The 19,595-nt window shown below is 35.7% G+C and overlaps 1 protein-coding gene across 3 annotated transcripts in view; it reads right to left on the reverse strand.

Moving 5' to 3' along the window:
• ARHGAP15 (Rho GTPase activating protein 15) overlaps nt 1-19,595 on the reverse strand; it is a 626,777-nt gene that overhangs the window by 124,482 nt on the left and 482,700 nt on the right. For all 3 annotated transcript variants that reach the window (XM_036023540.1, XM_028509736.2, XM_036023541.1), the window contains exon 12: nt 5,664-5,798. In XM_036023540.1, coding sequence (XP_035879433.1) covers nt 5,664-5,798 — 135 coding nt within the window. The remainder of the gene's footprint in view (nt 1-5,663; nt 5,799-19,595) is intronic.

Genomic DNA, 19,595 nt, shown 5'->3' on the forward strand with positions numbered 1-19,595 from the left:
CAAGAGTAAAGAAAATATTTGCAAATGTACTTGACTGGCTTTTTCCCTCCCGATTACTTATTGAAAGTATACTTTAAAGGTAGAATGGGATAGTGGCCATGGTGGGAGGCATGAGGACATGCAACAGACACTTCCTGCCACATGGAAATGTCTTTAATTTAAAATATTTTTACATGAGGATGGTGTGACTGAAATATATTTAGGAGTATTAAATATGTATGTTCTGTATATATGACAGATATATGACTTGTATTTAAGAATTAGGCATGGGGTAAGCCCTACCTTTGGTGACTAACAGCCTGAAAATAATGGTGCTGAGTCAATCTTATGAATACCATTTTTCATGGTTTGTTTTACCTCTTAATTAATCAGTGTTTACAAAATCTGGGCATTAAAAAAATATATTGCATTCAAATGCATCTGTGACTACAGCTTCTAAATTGAAGACTTGTATATAACATTATTTGTGTCTCAGTTTATCAGTGCTTGCCTAATACCTGTTACATACATACATACATACCTATATATGCTCATATATAAAATAAACATGATATATAAAAATATTATATATAATATTTTTCTCAAGAGACGCTGGAAAACATGACAATATAATTAATATTAATATTTAATAATTAATATAACAATTAATTAATTAATTAGTTTTGATCTGAAAGTTATCTTTGATTGCATTTCCATGATGGGAAATATATAGAACATTACTCAGGGGTGGGAAGAAAAATAATTATTTTTGTACATGGAAGGCAAATTTGGAAACTCAGAATATAACATGTCAATAAGTACAAACTCACACACTCAATTATGAGCTCCAAAGAGGTGAAATGAAGAAGCTTACCAAAATGAAATGATCAGATAGTCCTTGAATAAATGAGATTTGGTGCAGGCTTGTGTCAAATCTTTAAGACTATCCCTCAGAAATAATAGATAACACATCTTGTAGGTAAATATGTGAAGTAAATTCTCTTTACTTATCTATCATCTACTAATTAGTCTATAGTTTCACTGACATGTCAACTCTGATGATCATTTGTATTTAAGAGAAGGCACATGAAAATTGATGAATTAAGAACATTTGTGACAAGGACGTGAAGCAGGTGCTACCTATAGGAAGTAAGAGAGGGAAAAACATGGAGTAGAAAGAAAAATGGCTCCACAACATGTACATACCTTAATTCCCATACATGAATATGTATGTGAATATGTCACCATACATGGTGAAAGAGATTTTTTTTTACATGTGATTAAGTTAAGACCCTTGAGATAAGGGAAGGTATCCTGGATTATCTGTGAGGGCCTAATGTAGTCACAAGGGTCCTCAAAAGTAGAAGATGGAGGAGAAAGAAAGTCAGAGGGAGGTTTGACTGTGGAGGAGGGCAGAGTGATGTAATGTCAGGTAATTGCTGCCTGTGAAGGTGGGGAAAGGACACCACTGGTGAAGGTATGCAGGCAGCCTCTAGGAGCTGGAAAAGGCAAGGAGGTGGATTCTCCTCTGGAACCTCTAGAAAGAAATGGAGTCCTTCTTACACTTTGCTTTTAGCCCAGTGAGACCAAGTGTCAGACTTCTGTCTTACAGAACTGTAAGATAATAAATCACTCTACTTAGTTTGAGGTAATTTTTGGCAGCAGTAGAAAATTAATACACATGTATTGTAAGAAACAGAGGCTCTAGCTCAGAAAGCAGAAAGAAATCCCTGATGTTCCCTGGGAGCAACCATTGACTATGAATTCGAAGACAGAAGGTTCTAGAAAGGAGACATCCTAGAAAAAAATGGGACTTTGGACAATAGTGTCAGAAAAGACTAAGGGCATTATAAAAGAAAAAAAACAAGGAAAAAGAAAAACAACTACAAACTCAAAAAATATCTATACAGGAAAATCATGATTCAACAAAGGAAACAAAATATGGTCAAGAGTTTAAGCAATTTTTGGAGTGCAATAAAATAAATTCTACCTGACCTGGTGAGGAATATCCTTTGAAAAGTTGAAATGTCCAGACCCCTGAAGCCCTTTAGCCACAGATTGTATGACCTATCATAAAAGTCTATAGCTACAGACTGTGTTTTTGTACCAAGTTCACATTTACAGTACTAATCATGCCTTCAGCATAAGTCAATTCCAGAGAATTAGTCACTGCAGTCAGTGGGTTAAATCCCCACCAAAATACCCTGCAGGTGACCCAGTTGCATTGACCTTAAATATAGAATTTCAGATCAATAACTGTGGTACTTGGATTCTGAAATATAAAACAATCTCTAGTGTTTTTGTTACCCCAATGCATATTATCAGACAGAGGATCACTATGGCAATTGCAGGTCCTTATCATACTAATGTTTGCTTTGGGTCCAAAAAAACTATTTTAAAAAGTAAATGCCTTCTGTTCTCCTTTCCTGGAATGTATAATGATGACTTTCAAACATATAATGAAAATTAACAGTAATTTAAGTAGTAGTCATTAATTGCTTATACATGAAATAAAATTTCTTCCTCAGAGATAAAGCATTTCAGATGGAGGTACAATTGCTTTGGTCTATTCATCTTTCAACTCTGTCCTACAAGGGTAAAAGATCTCTCTATTTGGGACCAAATAAAAATGTTAAACCATCACAAACTGGGCTTAGGGACAGTGAGAGAAAAAGGGAAATAATGTTATAGCTATATGAACGGCGACATTGACTGGTTTGGTGTTCTGCTAATGTTTAAACAAACAAACAAAAAAACCAGAAACCACTTTAAGTATTTATGCCAATAGAGCAAGTTATTTTGATACAGTGAACTGGTTACCCATGTAACAAAGAAGCTAATAGCCAAATAAGGAAGAGAGAAGAAACCAAAAAACTAGCCATTGCAGGAAGCCACTACCATGCTGGAGGGCAGAGGGAGGCAGCAAAACATCACAAGACAAGTTGGAACCAGAGTGAGTCTGTCCAACCCAAGTTGGAGCCATGGAGGAGATGGACCCTTAGGTAAAGAAGCCAACTAGGGCAGAGGGATGGGCAAGGGAGAGGGGGTGGGGAGGTAAACTAGTAAACTGGCTTGTCTTTTCTTTCCCTTCTTCCTGCTATCTACTGCTGGTGACTTCCACTGACTACAGTAGCAGGAAGACAAGAGCACCTGTGAAATACAGCTGGCTAAGGTCAAGCTTCCAACCATACAGAGCATAGAGGAGAAGAATAAGAATGGCCAAAGAGGCCCAGAGGCCACATATATGGTCATCTCCCCTGTGAATTTACTTTACCTGATCAATTCCTGGTTTATTCCTCTTATAAAAAAGCCAAGAACTCATGGGAAAATTTGTTGAGCTTCTCACTGTATAGATTTTACAAGAGGCAGTGAGAGCTATGATAAATTCATCATCCCCCTGGGACTGACTGGATGGACCCAGAGGGCCCATATTTATATTTTATATTTTGAAATATTTTTTCTTACTCAATTGGCACACAATGGGGTAAAAGTACTCCCTCTGGTGTGGTTTTACCATTGCCAAGGAATAAGTGGCTATTTTCTCATTTCTTGAAGATATTTCAATATGATTTACAACCTAGAGCTGAGTTTAGAACACAAAAACTAATACAAGGTTATGTCATAAATACATGATAGTACATTTTAAGTACTATCCTGAGTTAGGTAAGGCAAGTTTGCTCAAATTGATTCTCCTTGCCTGAACAATGAAGGAAAACTCTCTTGTCTCTTCACTTCCAGACTGATTTCTCAAATACAGCTGTTGGCATGCATACAGCATCTTACATTTTAAAGGGATTTTCCTAAGCACTATCTCATCCGTTCTCACCATCACCCATTTTATAAGTACTAACAACAGCCATTGCCACAACAGCATGCTTCCCACTTCAGCTTTGCCTCATTCTGACCATGCCAGTGTTCCTGAAATTCTGTCCAGTTTGAACCTGAGTCCTAGGATAGTATGGAGATGGCCCTACTCTTTCTGGGAATTCAAAGAGCACACCTTCACCTGGGTTCTGAGGGCCTGCTTCCTCTATTTCTTAAGCTAAAGGAACGGCTTCTCTAATATCATTAAAATCAGGTAAACAAAGGGAAGCTTAACTAATGGGTGTCCTGTATTACAGCCCTCACATCAGCACATGTACAAGTATGTTTCCAAATAACATCATCTTCACTTAAATATTTGGAAACCATGATGTGAAATTTGTATGACTTCTTTAAATACACAGAGATAGGTACCCAAATGCAAGTCTCTCCAATTTCTTACCAGAACACCATCCTCTCACTGTGAGCGGTATCCATACTGTGTGTTCCAAGACAAAACATCAGAATCAGCCGTTATGGTGATGCAAATATACTTATTTTTTCTTTATTCCTCCTTTTAAGTTATGAGAGTCTAGGAACTATAAAGTACTGTTTTTCTCGAGAGGCAGAGGACCCATGAAATTAAACGTTATGACAGGAGATAAGAGCTCCAGTCTCACCTCAAAACCCATCATTTGAGCACAGCTACTGTGTATACCAGCCTCAAAACAACAACAACAACAACACCACAATCCTAAATCATGAGCAGGCGGCAAGAGAAAGAATTTGGGGGAATAAACTCTACTTTATTCCTCCTGTCAGTATCATTTTGCCAGAACTTTATTTTTGTGAAATAAAAAACAGAATAAAAGGGCATCTCGAGGGACTATTCTCCAACCTGGGCTCCCCAAATCCCCAGTCCCGTTAATGGGAACACAGCACGTACCACCAAGATCAGACCTCCTAAGTAGAGTATTATTTTTTCTTGCAGATTTTTCTTGTTCGGACTTTAATGAAACTCCTACCAGGCTTACAGGCTTTTTATTTTACCTTTCTTTCTTCTTTCATTTTCTTCCTTGCATCAGCTTACTGCCAGGGAACTTTTTCAAATCTGTCACAATAGTCACTGTACCCTAAACTATTAAATTTAGAGATGAACTAGGTGTTGCTTCCCTAAAAATCAACAGCAGAGGTTTCCTGGCATTTGGAAAAATTTTCATTCATCCATTCATTCATTCATTTTTACTGAAATATGCATGTGTTATAGATGAGAAAGCAATAGAAAAGCAAGCTTCATAGAGTGAACAATGACAATTGGCTAGTAAGTGATATAACTTAACCTCCCACAAAGTCATCAGTTTAATAAAAGAAACTTGCTATTGCTTAATTTAATAAACTGCTCACAAACAAATTGTAGATGAATATTTACTAGTGTTCGTGGGTGAACTGTGAGTAAGTGAAGAGAAGGTGATGCCCCAGTTGATGATTTGACACTTCTTTATGAAATATAATATTAAATGCATTGGGGTTCTTTTTAAAGATCCCTTTATACTCAAAGCGTAAAGGAAGGGATTGGGGATGCCAATGGTGACCCCTTTAAAACAGAGTCTATGTGAAGCTATTTTCATTCAAAGAGGCTTGGTTGAAAATTGGCCATCCCAAATAGAATTCTTAGTTTTTTTTCTTAATTAAAAAAAATGACATTGCGGGGCCAGAAATAAAAATAAGCCATCAAAACACAAACACAAAAATGAAAGATGTAGAGCATTGGGAATACTGTTATCTCCATGATTGCTGTTATCGAAATTCTTATTATTTACTTAATAATTCCATGCTGCCAGCTTATTCCAGCAAGCAAGCACTCCTGTGTGTAAGGTACTTACTGATCGCTTCCACAAACTGCTCAAAGAAGCTGTAAGGGAAGAGCGGCTCAGGCAGCTCCCGGAAAAACATCTTCAGTGCTCCGGTGACAACGTGGATGTCCTCCCACTGGCTGTCGTCCAAATTCAGCTTCTCTTCTGGGAAAACACGAGGAGAAATGGAACAACTGGTTTTAATGAAACAATTACAAGACACTAATTATTATGTTAATGTTTGCCTACTATCATCAGCAACCGTTAACAGCCTTCTGCACCTAGAGGTTTGGTGCTGTGCATGTTTTTCCCCCCTTTTTTTTTCCGTAGGAAGGAAGCATTTTCAATGGAATACCATCTGTAGGAATGCTGCTAACAAAAAAACAAGAGACACAAAGAGACAGTGCCATTGACACAGTATGTCAGATACATTTATTCCCATAATGCATCAGTATGAAAATTAGCATCACAGCTCAACGTGATTCAAAGCTATTTGGTTTTGAGGCCGAGGGGCTAAGAGTTGCCAATGATGGCCGGCTCAAGGGACCGGCCTAAAGGCCTTGCTGAGCCAACAGGAGACATATGCTAAACATGGCAATAGAAAATGAGTTATTGCTTTACATGTGTTAGCCTTGCTATGTACAAGGGAATAATGGGTAACACTTTCTTTCTTTCTTTCTTTTTTTTTTCTGAATATAAAGTCAGCAAGGAATAGAATACTGAGTGAGAAAGGATATTAATTCCTTCTTACTGCTTCAAAAATATCTTTTTTTTTTGGTTTTCATCTCGAGGAAAATGTACCCAGCAACAATATTAGACAGACCCCCGTTGGCCTGTGTAGGCTATGCAAAGCTGTCAAAAATGATAACACACTAAAGACAAACCACAAATGCTTACCAACTGCTCTTAGAAACAACGGAAATGCTTACTTTGGAAGCCTGAGTGAGTTGAAACATTTAAATATTAAAGAAAATAATTGCCAAAATGAAGTTTTTGGATGAAATAAAGAGATGTTGAACAATTATTATTTTCCAGTTTGCTCTCAGTATGAAAGCCTAGAATCATTTTCACCCAAGAATTGGGTACAATGGGGACTGAAAATGACATCCTTATATACAAATAAAAGGATGCAAGGCACCAGAGCTTTGCAGCTGATCCATCACATTTGTCTTGTTTTCTATGTGACATAGAAAAGATTTTGGATTCTGGGCTTAATGAAAACTAAAGCTAGTCATTTTAGACAACCTGAGGGTTAATTGAAAAGCTGAATATCTTGGCAAGAACTTAACAGGTATTTGGTCAACTGGAATTTTGTTTCTTTATCAATGTATTAACCTAACATTCACATGCCTCCTTGGTGTCAGTTTTTCACTGCAGAGAAGAATTTGCACCAAAAATGTAAAAAAAAAAAAAAAAAAGCTGAGAATTGTCACTGTAGGGAATCTCTGCATGAACTGTTTTGCTAATACTGTTCATGTCCTTTTAAAAATATTAGCTGAAATCTTTATTGAGTCTTTTTTTCCTACATGGGTTATTATTTCCAGGGCTGGTGAGTGATGTTTCTGCTCACTAGGATGTTTGCAATGAGAAGCAAGGAAGGTGGATCTGTGTGTTGCAGATGGCCTATTTTTTCTTCCCTTTCAGTCATCAGTCCTACCTCAATCATAACACAATGATATGATCCACAACAAAATCAGCAGAGGAGACCTTCTTTCTGTCTTGCAATCATTTGTGATTGATTGTATTTCAACAATTAGTCTTTTATTTAGCTACACACTATTGAAATAGGACGACAGCATCTTAGCAGGCCAGCTTTAAACAGTCAGCTGTTAACAATAGCATCAAAAAGGGAGACCTGATGGGGTTTACTGTCACTTTAAAGAACGGGGTTTTCACATTGTTGAGATCTGTCAGATATTTTGAAATGTCCCTCTCACTATGGTGCCACACCCCCTGCGTGCCCTTATAATAAAATTGGTTTTACTCCTGATTAAATCATTTTCTCCCTACTCACTACCATACTTCTCATAATGGACCTGTGCGCTCTACAGCTGGTGTTCTTCCCATGGTACCAATTCTTACTTTATCTTTTAAGCACTTTGCTGCTAAGATCTCATGCAGAGTGCTTATGTTTTGTTAAGAGCTTCATTCTTAGAGAAATAGCTTAACACATGTTCTAAAAATGTTGCACAACTTATTGCTTAAAACGTTTAGAAAATGTGGAAGTACTATAGTTTTGGCACTGAACTTTAAGTGAAAACCTAAACACACACACACTCACACATACGTGCTCCCAGATACAGCTATCTCTACCAAAAATTTACCAGAAAAGTTCAGCATGAAATGCCATTTTGATAGATAGGTTTGAGATTGTGGAAGGAAAGCATTCAGGTAAAAAAGAGACTGATTTCATCTTCAGTAGGAACAAGAACAAGTATAGTAATTGTGTGACCACATGTGAATGCCATTGATATTGGTCATGTTCACATAAACATCAGTTAATGCAAATGACTGTGAAATGGAATATTTCAAAATACATTAAAATCTACCAATAAATAAATACCACATTATTATGCCAATTCAAAATGCCAGGTAATATCAATACCAACTTGTGTTATTTAAACCTGCATTCCTACTATAGAGTATGTAGTCTTCACTTAAAGAAAAGTATTGATAGCATTCCAACAAGTAGCTCAAAGAAATAATATAGCAAGTAGTTGGAAATACAATATCTAATTTTTATATTAAATTTTTATAAACCAGATGCTTTTAAGGTATGTTTTTCAAGGCCACATGACTTATCTAAACACACAGTTATGTCTCTGTTTATAAGCCTTCTCATGAAGCCAACCGGCTCTCAAGATGAACTGACCATGACCCTATTTCTGTGTTAACAGGTACCATTTTAAACACATTTGTATTATTTGACAGGTATTATCTAACTAAACTGCTTGCAGTGATGACATCTTATGCTTCTTCCTTTACCAGAAGAGTAAGGCTCCTAAATGGTGATGCACCATTGACTGTTAGGGCTGGATAGCTCTTTGTTGTGGGAGCGGTCCTGCATTCGTGGATGTTCAGCAGCATTGCTGGCCTAAACCCACCTGATGCCATAGCAGGTCCCAGCGGTGATGATAAAAACTATCTCCATATATTGCCAAGTATCTCCTTGCCATGCAAGTTATCCCTAGTTTAGAACCACTATAGTAAAACCACTATAGTAAGAGTCTGTAGAAATTACTCAATGAAGATTGGTTTATGAAGTTGACCTTAGGTAAACAGAGAACTAGAAAACTAGATACATGCATAGTGAGATATCTTTAATATGACCTTAAGAGTTCATAATTTTTATTGACAAAATCGAAACCTTTTACAGAACAAAATCACATGACCACATTTCAGGGTGCTTTGCTACAAAATACAATAATAAGCAATTACTCAGTGCTCACATTTTAGTAAGGACTATGCTATGCACTTTACCTGTGTTATCTAATATAATTATTTTCAATAAGAAAGGGAGGTCCATGACATTGTTGTCATCATCTCCATTTCACAGATAGCACAAATGAGGCATGGGTAGATTAAGTAACTTTCCATGGCTGACAAGTGATGAATCCAGGATAAGGAGCCAATAAGCTCCACCTCCCATCCCTGACCTTGTATTCAGGCATAAATGTGGCAGCAGAAGCTGAAAGGGAGAAGGGAAATAAATAGTAATTGCCAGTGGTAGTAGATTTACTACTACTTCACAGAGAGTGACTTTTAGATTTTATCCTTAAATGTCTTACTTGAGGCGATGCTTTTACCTGTAAACTGACTCATCTTTTCTAATTACCCACTTATAGAAGGAACAGATTTTTATATAAAGAGATATAAAACAAATTGGTAATAAAAATAAGCTCCATTAGGAAAGGGGCAGAAAATGGGGCAAATTGTTATGTGGTGGTGGAGTAAAGAGGAAATAGGATAGAGTGAGAATGATTATACAAAATGCCAGGCCTGGAGGTACTGTTAATCCATTATATATCTGTTTGTGTAATGAAGATAGTTAGAAGGTTATTTGTTGGCATCAAAGGAGAAAACATATCTGAAAATCATTTGGAAAGCACTAGCCAACAGATATATCCAAGAAAGACACCAATGTGATGAGGAAAGTGAATAAAGACCAAAACTATGTGAGAGATTAAGGCAATGGAAATCCTGAGCAGACATTCTCAGATCCTGGTAGTTTCAGGGGATCTACCTCAGCGTGATGCAGTTTGTCACATGAAAACTTTACTGTGAAGAAGCTGGGTTGCATCAAGACACCTCATGATCCTCATTCTGCTCATCTGGGCTGGTTTCTCCTGATCTCCTGTTTAGGCTATCTTAAATGCATTTTGGTCATGGCTTTTGGTTTAAGGCATTTAAACAGAGTTGAAGATGGATAAAACTCCTGAATTCAAATACTGTGTGAGTTTCATGAGATTACAAAAAATATACCTAAATATTGTATCTAAAAAAGACCATCTTGAAATGCTCTTTCTTGAAAGGTCTTATGTGTGTTTTATTTACTTTTTTAAATAAAAACTTATCTACATCAACTGAAACAATTATATGTGAAGGAAAAAAATTGACAATAGCTATTAGGAATCTTTCTTAAAGAGAACTGAAAAATGGACCTTTGATAGCTACAATAGGTCATAGTAATTTTCAAGGAAAAATACACATCTAAATATCACTAATAAATTCTTTGCTGTAAGGGAGTGCCTTCCATATTATAGGACATTTAGCAGCATTCCTGGTTCCTATCCACTAGATTCCAGTAGCAACTTCCTCTGCATGTGACAACTCTCTCACAAAAATAAATTAAGAGTAATATACAGATACAAGTAAGAGTTTAATCACTACTTTCCTCTTGCATTATATATTGCTCTATAGATGAGTATAATCAGAAGCTGCAATACCAGGTCTGATTTTAACTAAATTCACTATATTAATTCAATATTGGTTGAAATGTCATTGCAGATAACTTGAAGTATCCAGACTGGAATAGTAGCACAAGAGTAAAGAGGTAATTCTTTATTGAAGAATTGAAAAACAAGTGCATTTTTACCTTGTAATTTTTCCCATGGCACTTTTAAAGCCTCTTTCCAATTTTTATTTCATTGTTGTAATAAAAAAGAGGAAAAGATACCCCAACTTTCCCAGGATATGGACAGAATAGCTCTGATTTCATTAATATAGTGACAGGACCCTATCACATTGTGAAACTTATAAAGAATGTGGTATCTGCATCCAGTGCTAATGACCATTTGGAAACTTTATCTGAAAGGCCCGTTGGGTACATGAAAGTCACATCATGAATGAAAGAGAAGCCAGAAGGACTATAGATCTGAAAAATAATAATATGTTTGGCCATAAAATTAAACTGAAAGATTAGACATTAAAGTGGTTAAAACACTTTATCTGTAAGGATATAGCTGATTTTTAGTTTAGTATTTAAAGGGGGGGGTCAAAAGGAAGTTCATTGAATCATTGGTCTAGCTCAACCTTTCCTGTTGTGTTGGCTCCTTAAAGTGACAGTTGGTTTCTGGTGGATTGGAGAGGTTCCAAATCCCTAAACCTGGTAATGTAAACCCTGTGCCCAAACCAGAATCTTTTCATGCTGTACTTGCTAAAACTGCTTCCTATAATACTTTGGCTATAACATGAAACTCCAGTGAGGACATTCTTAGGAAACTAGACCAGTTGGCCAGTTGATCTATTTGTTCACTTAATTTTTATTAAACAAACATAGATTCAATCAAGACTACATACCAGAGACTATATGATGTGCTTTTCAAAGCTACAGCTGTTGAGCTGCTTTATATTCCTCAAAGAAGAGGGCTTCACCAGGTGCTCAGAAATATTTCTCAAGGGAATATAGATCATGTTCTAGACATTTTGCATCTTATATTTGTCCCACAGAATAATACTCTATTGACCTTGACTACAAGCAGGAACAAACTCAATGAACTCAAGGAATATTACCTGAAATATGTGGTATGTTATGGTCTGAATTGTGTCCCCTCTTTCTAATTCATATGTTGAAGTTCTAATCCCCGGTATCTCATAATGTGACTGTACTTGAAATAAGGCTTTTAAAGGTGTAATTAAGGTAAAATGATGTCAGATGGATGGACCCTAATCCAACATGACTGGTGTCCTTATAAGAAGAGGAAATTAAGATGCCCATGTGAAGACACAAGAGGGAGATGAATATCTACAAGTCAAGGCAAGTGGCTTTAGAAGAAGGCAACTTGGCCAACACTTTGATCCTGGACTTCCAGCCTCTGGAACTGTGTGGAACCAAAGGAAATTACCAGAAACTCTATAAGACTAAAACTTTAAAAAAATAAATAAAAGTTTTTATTTCTTAATATCCAATGAAATATTTTGGCATGCCTTGTTGGCTTGCTTTTTATTATATTACATCGGGTTGTATATATTACTTTGGATATCACCTAAGAAGACCAAGGCATGGAAATAATGTCACAGGCTAATATGAAGTATCTTTAGTTATTCTCTTATAAGGAGGCAGAATAGCCTTCTACATTTAGTATAGAAACTAAGTCAGAAACAAAAAAATCTGATTTTTAGTTTTCCCCATATTTCATTTTGACTGAATAATAACATAATGAATAGGTACATCTGAAACTTGTGAAGCAAGCAACACAGATAGAAAGTATAACAAATATGTAATTGCTTTGTGTTTTTAAATTTTTTAATGGCATAACATAAAACATCTTCCCATGATACGGTATAATGCTACCTTATAAAGTAATGTTATTGATATTGTGCTTCTCCCCAGGCTTCTAGATACTCTTTTTTTTTTGTTTTGTCTAGATATTGAGGAGAGGTAGTGTTGTTCAGATTCTAACAACAACAACCACAACAACAACAATGAATTGACTTTATTCATTGGGATCATAAGTTTTAAGAAAGGACATACCTTGTATATCATGGTACCAACATACTCATACATTTCCTTAATTCCTCCCACACTAGAGCTTCCAGCACTGCTCTTATTTCCATTCAAAGACTTTTTGTGCTCTATAGACACTACACACAATGGTTTGCTTTATTTGACCAACTTCTCTAAACAGATTCTAAATTTGCTTGAATTCCATGGATGATTTTACACATTACATACTCAAAAGGTAGAGAATTCATAGGATTAAGTTTCAACAAAGTCATTTTTGGGTTTCTTTCTTATCTGCTCTAAATTTCAACACCATTCTTATTTGTTCCCTCTCAGTTACATTACATTTGTAGATATCAACCAGGAGTTCAGATCAAAACATATCTCATAATGATATCTATGAAATAAATATAACTAAGCCCTATAAATATAGAAAACACAGGCAAATATATAGATGTTGTTAATGTGCTAGTTCCCACTACTCTAATGAGACCTGTCATCTCTTCCTCCCAATGTTGTATGAGAATTAAGTAAAGAAACATATGTAACAGATTTAATACAGGTTTGTTATAATATTATTAAAATTTCTATTTGGACATTATCTTTTTTTGTCAGTCGGATTTTGGCAAAATGTTTCCAGAATCTAATATAATTTCTGTCTTTTATCATTCCTTTTATTACATTGTTGGTGTATGTGGGGTTAGAAATAGTATCATTTAAATGGGGAAAGGACTGGCTTTTTGCTAGTTTAGAAATCTGTCTGAAAATATCCTATCAGGAAAACAGAAATAAAAGGTGAACAAAACTGACAGATGAAGACAGTGCTACTCTCACTCATTGAAACCATTTTATTCCTAGGTAAGAAGATAAGATATCCACTAGCTCTCAATTAAAGATAACCAAAATGAAGACATTTCTAGCAATTGTTGAGAGTAATATTTTTATTTTACCTAAACTATCTTGATTAATGGATTCATGAGCGAAGTTAAGTAAATTTTCTACTTTGTATCGTAAGAGTAGCCAGAGTTCTACAATGTTACCTGAAATAAGAGTTAGGAAATTTATAAATTTTACAACTACTTGCATAAAGTTACACAGCCTAACTAGCTCTTTATGCATCAGGTTCTTTGTTAAAAAATGTAATAACACCATTTTCTCAATTCTGCAATTATACAATGTTCCAAGTTCAGAGTAGTGATATAGATTATTTAACAAATCTTTCTATTATCAATAACTGTATGCTTTTCTGAATGAAAACTTTTAGAGATTTTCTTTAACCTTGGAAGAGTCTGCCTTTCTGATTCCAGGGGCTTCCAGCTTTCAAGGATATGGATATAAAATCACTCTGTCTCTTTCTACCATAACTTTGCAGAATCATAATTCATATAAATAATTCAGTGTGGGTTGTTTTTATTACAAAAGAGCTATAAAAACCAGTTGATCAAAATTGTCAAAACACTTAGTAACATGATGCTTGAAAATGTACAACTGTTTAATATGAAAAGTAGGGTGCTTATTGTTATTTAAAAATTTTTATTTTATTTTGAAATAAAGTATTCACACAATTTAAAGTTACAAATATATGAGGTTATACTGCAGAATTCTCTTTCTAGTCTCTCCCTAGCTAGCCAGTTCACATCCCCAGAGAAAACTCTTATTATCAATTTTCAATGTATCTTTTGAAAGACTCTTTTTTCCTTGCTTTATCTTTTTAGGTTTTATTTATTTTTAGAGAGAGGGGCAAGGAGGGAGAAAAAACAAAAGAAACTTGGATGTGTAAGAGAAATGTCGATCGATTGATTGACTCTTGAATGTCCCCAACAAGTGACTAGGCCCACAAGCCAGGCACAAGCCCTGACTGGGAATTGAACTGGTGACCTTTTGGTTTGCAAGAGGATGCCCAACCCATTGAGCAACACTAGTCAGGGCTCAAAGACATTTTCTTTACTGAAACAATATTATCCTCAATCACCACTTTGAAAGCAATACAAACAGTAATATAATTTATGTGCTGTTCTGCATCTTGATTCTTTTTACTTATATCATAAAAGTTTTCAAAATCAGGACATAAAGAGCTTTTTTAATTTTTTATTCTTTACAACTACACATTTAATTTTATGAATGTATAATAATTTTAAACAATTTTAATTGTCATATATTTTATATAGTGCTAGTGTGAATGATTTTGTACTTAGACCATTTATATGTAAGTATATACCTGTGTGATTTCAACAAACTTCTAGTACCTAGAATTTCTAGGTCAAATGTTGCATATATAATTAAAATATTGATAGACCTTGCCAAATTGCCTTAATGGCTAGTGTACCAATTTATTTTACCATCACACTATTTAAGAAATTATGTTCATTCAGAATATACATTCATTGCTGACTGTAACTCTTCTCAGATGCCCATAATGAATTATACTTTGAATTGTACAGCTGAAAAAAATATGTAACAAATGTTGAAATGAGGAGAGATACAGAGACTTGGACTAAAAATAGACATAAAATTTTTGTTAAACATATGAGAGACTCATGGGAGATTTAAGTTCTGATAAAGCGAAATGTTTAAATAAATATTTAAATTATAACTGGTAAACAATGTTTAATAAATGTATAACAATAATAATTACAAATGATAAAATGAGGCCCAATAACAGTAACTGTTTTCTGATGAAATAGGAAGCTACATAGAAACAAAGTCAAATGAAAAGAAAAGCAATGAGCTTGCTAAAAATGAATGAATAGAATTTCACCATTTATTGTATGTGGAATTGACATTATATATTAAATCGTCATAATAATGTCAATTTCAATATTACAATTAACCATATGAAGTCAAACGATAAAATATCAATTAAACTAAGTAATATATTAATTCATTATAACAATTTAGGAGATACCTACTAGGTGTCAGATGTTATGAGAAGAGCAACAGGTATGGGTGGGAAGGCAGTTATAAAGACAGAATGTGGATTAAAAGATGCTTTTAGACATAAGTACAGCCAGAGACATTGAAATTAAGAACAAACTGACAGTCACCAAAGGGGAGTGGAAGGGAATAATGGAGGAAAAGGGGGAAGGGCCATCAAGGATCATGTATACAGGACACATGGACAAAGCCAAAGCAGGGGTGGGATCAGGAAGGGAGGGAGGATGACTGGGGTGCGGGGAGTGGTGGGAGGAAAATGGACACAACTGTACTTGAACAACAATAAAAAAAATGTGGAAAAAAAAAAGAAATGCACCGTAGATTTAAGAGGAAAGAAGGAGCATATGTCAATAAATAGAAATTATTGAAGCTAAAAAAGACGTCTAAAAAATGATATATAATCTCTTGATGTCCTGACCATTCTCAAGCTCTCTTTAGCATCTCTACTGGGATTGTGCTATCTCTAGAGAAGGAGCTACCCCTTTAATTTTTATATTGATTTCATTAATAGAGACAAGTTCAGTTAGTTGCTTAATAAATACCTTTTTAAATAAAGATGATGATGATGATGATTATGTAAACTCCTAAGTCAGAGTTTTCTACCAGTCCTTTTGTAGAAAGAAAAACATCATTTATTATGGTCTCAGGTTACCTGTTACTAAGATATTTCCAAGCAGCCCGGGGTGTTGGGTCTCATATGAACCTCTCCTCTTTCAGCAGAGCAGAGATGCACTTCGGCTAACCTCATCATACATGTTCTCATGATATATGAGGCCTGTCCAGAAGTTATTCAGCCATGTATTATGAAAAATAGAGACATTTATTGATGAAGATACAGGATATAAGAAACACTGTGCATAGGACAATGACATCTCAGTCCCCTTCAAAGTAGGCACCTTGGGACCTCACACAGTTCTCCCAATTGCCATCAGATGCTCTGTTGTATTTTCCTGAATCTCACTGATGGTCTGAACAGTCTGAAATCTCTTTGCTTTCAAAGATGCTTTTAATTTTGGGAAAAGCCATAAGTCACAGGGCACTAAATCTGGGCTATAGGTGGGCTGAATTACGTGGGTAATTTGATGTTTTGGCAAAAAACTCTGCACAAGATGTGATGCATGAGGAAGGGAGTTGTGATGAAACTGCCAGTTACCAGTTGCCCATAGCTGTAGTCTTCTGAATCATCTGAATAGCTTCCACAGTGGAATATCCAACCTTAAAGCTTAATGCAAAAATTTGATGCCAATTTATTGCTCTACTCACTCAGTCATTTTGAATGTGACAGCCACACAGTACACATGCTCACTCAAGGGTGTCCACCATCTATACTGACTAGTACAGTGAAGTCATCATTGTTCAGGCATGCACATTCCAGTCTACTCTCCTTGGCTGGCAGGTTACATCAGTATTGCCAAAACTGTTGTTATATTAACAATGGCTGGGCTTTTCTGAACAGACCTCTTTTTATGTGGGGAGTTACAGGCTTCTGTGACCAGATACTCTTCTTGCTTGTTTTCCAGTCTAATACTAAACAAATGTCTGGTGTTAACTAACTCCTGGGCCTCTAGAGGCCTAGGTTCTTTTGTCGCTCAGATATCTATGCTGCTAATCCTTACTCTGGTCTACAATGAGCTTCATTTCATATCCTGCTTACTACTTTCTAATCCTAGCTTGATAATCCCATGGCTCATGGGGCACTCCCTAAGTAATTTAACTATACTGTACTCTGACTCTAAAGAAGTTTATTCTTATTAATGTTTGTATCCTCAGGTCTTAGCCTAGTGCCTAATGCCTGATGTACTCCTATTTTACCATTTATGGATATATCTGCATTGCTTGTCAAATTTTAACCACTTTGATTGTAGATACTATTTCAAGCACAACTATAATAACAATAGCTATATGTATGCATATATATGCATATATATACATACATATCGTGCAGTATAAGTTTTGTATTCTTTGTTCATCTTTCTCTTTCAAAGAACATTTTCAAATCAGTTCAAATAAAACTAATACTGAAGACATAATTAGGTTGTTCAGTCATTCTTCATTCATCAAATATTTATTAAACTAAAATTTTGTGCTAGGCATGTTGTAACTGCTGGGATGAAAAAATTAGATTTAAAAAAAACCTAGTTTCTAAGTTCAAAAATCATTCAATATACAGGAAATATAAGAAAATAGAAAAAAGTTACAATGGATCATGGTAAATGTTACTACATAGCTTTGTGTTGATGGTTATGGCAATATAGAAATTTGGTCAAAAGAGGCCTCACAGATGAGGAGTCACATAGCATCATCTTAATTTATGAGCATCTGTGGGACACTGGTGGGGTGGGGGATGGGGAAGAGGGAGGGAAGAGGTATATAAAGAACATTAGAAGTAATAGTCATGCCAAGGACTGAGGAACATGGTGCATTTGTGGAAACATTAATTGCTCGAGAGCACAGAACTATAGGTTCCATATTTAGAGTGTTGGGGATGAAAAGGAAGGTACCTGCTGGATCATGAAGGACTTTGCAGTTGAATAGGCTGGATGACTACAACATGACAGTAATATTCAAGACAGGTGCTCTGGCAGGAGAGAACAGGATGCATCAGAGTGAGTACATGCATGAGAAACGAGGTGTCCAAGAAGCACCATGAGCAAGAAGCTCAGCTGAGAGGCCCTGTTGTGTTAAAATACTACATATTCACTGTAAAAAAGTTGTTTTAGGAAGTCAGGAAATAGAAGAAAGACACTCAGGTATATTCATGAAACCATTATCTAGCAGAGAGAGAACCCCCGAAAACTGATGGTTAGGCAAGTAAAAAGATTAAAGTTCAGAGACCAATTATTGTGTATCACATTTATCATAAGTTCAGGGAAGTAAAAAAATTCTATTTTCCTGAAGTATGTAAAGACCTGCTCGTAGTTGGAAAATGAGAATCTTTTTGGATTATCTGGGCAGAGATAAGACTTCAATGGTGTTTCAGTATCATGCACTATTTTATGGACACTACAAAAGGGAATTATAATTAATTGGATTATACTGGTCACTGCATGCTGATTGTAAGAAAAGGAGTATAAATGTGTAACTGTTGCCAACAGGTCATATCTCTCATCAACCATGGGATTTAGTTTTTTACTTACCAGTAAGATTAATTTCTTCCTTGCAATCTTTCAATTTGAAGTAGTTTTAATTATAGAGTTTAGGAAATGCAAAGGAAAGAGCAAACATACTTTCAATGTATTATTAATAATTGACCTCATTTTTTCATCTTTATGATGAGGGGAAAGTAAATGGCTGGCTTATTTATTGTTTAGAAGATTTTGCCTACTTAAGATCCCTTTCTAATCTCTTCTCAATTTTTGGTGAGTTAAATTTTTTTTTTTTTTTACTGGATTTCTGTAAAGTGCTAAGCCTGGAGCTACTGTTCTGGGGATTCATGAAGATGTGGTATCTGCTTACAGGGAACATAAGATCTAGAAGAGGACTTAGGTCTGCAAACCCCAGACGTCACTACATGGCTAAGCGGAGCCTCAGATTAAAGGTATGAACTACTAGTTAACACATAATGGAGTTGAGCCATTGTCAGGCACTGTTCTCAGTGCCTCCCGTGTATAATTCATTTTATCCTCACAAAGACATGTGCTTCCAGTATTATTATTTGTTCGATGTCAGAGACGAAGGAACTCATTCAAATTTACTCAGGTATTTAGTCAGAATTCAATCAGTCTGGCTCCAAGCCTGAAACCTTAGTCACTCTGCTCTTGAAGAGTATGGAGTAACCACTCCAAGTGGGGCAACAGATGAAATTTCCCCAAAGCAATGACAGTAAGGGATGCATAGGATTTGGGTGGACTGAGAGGGATGGGGTGGACAAGAAGGATGTTCGAGGCTAGGGTTGTACAGATGTGGCCCCAGGACCAGCCATATCAGCATCATATGAGATCTTATTAGAAATGCAAATTATCAAGTCATACCTCAGACCTCCTGAATCAGGATCTCTGTAGTTCATTTAGTTGGCCACCTGTGATTTAATAAGCCCTCCAGGTAATTCTGATGCATGCTAAAGTCTAAGAAGCACTGTTTTAGCA

Source organism: Phyllostomus discolor, chromosome 4, assembly GCF_004126475.2.
Source record: "Phyllostomus discolor isolate MPI-MPIP mPhyDis1 chromosome 4, mPhyDis1.pri.v3, whole genome shotgun sequence".
NCBI classification, from domain to species: Eukaryota; Metazoa; Chordata; class Mammalia; order Chiroptera; family Phyllostomidae; genus Phyllostomus; species Phyllostomus discolor.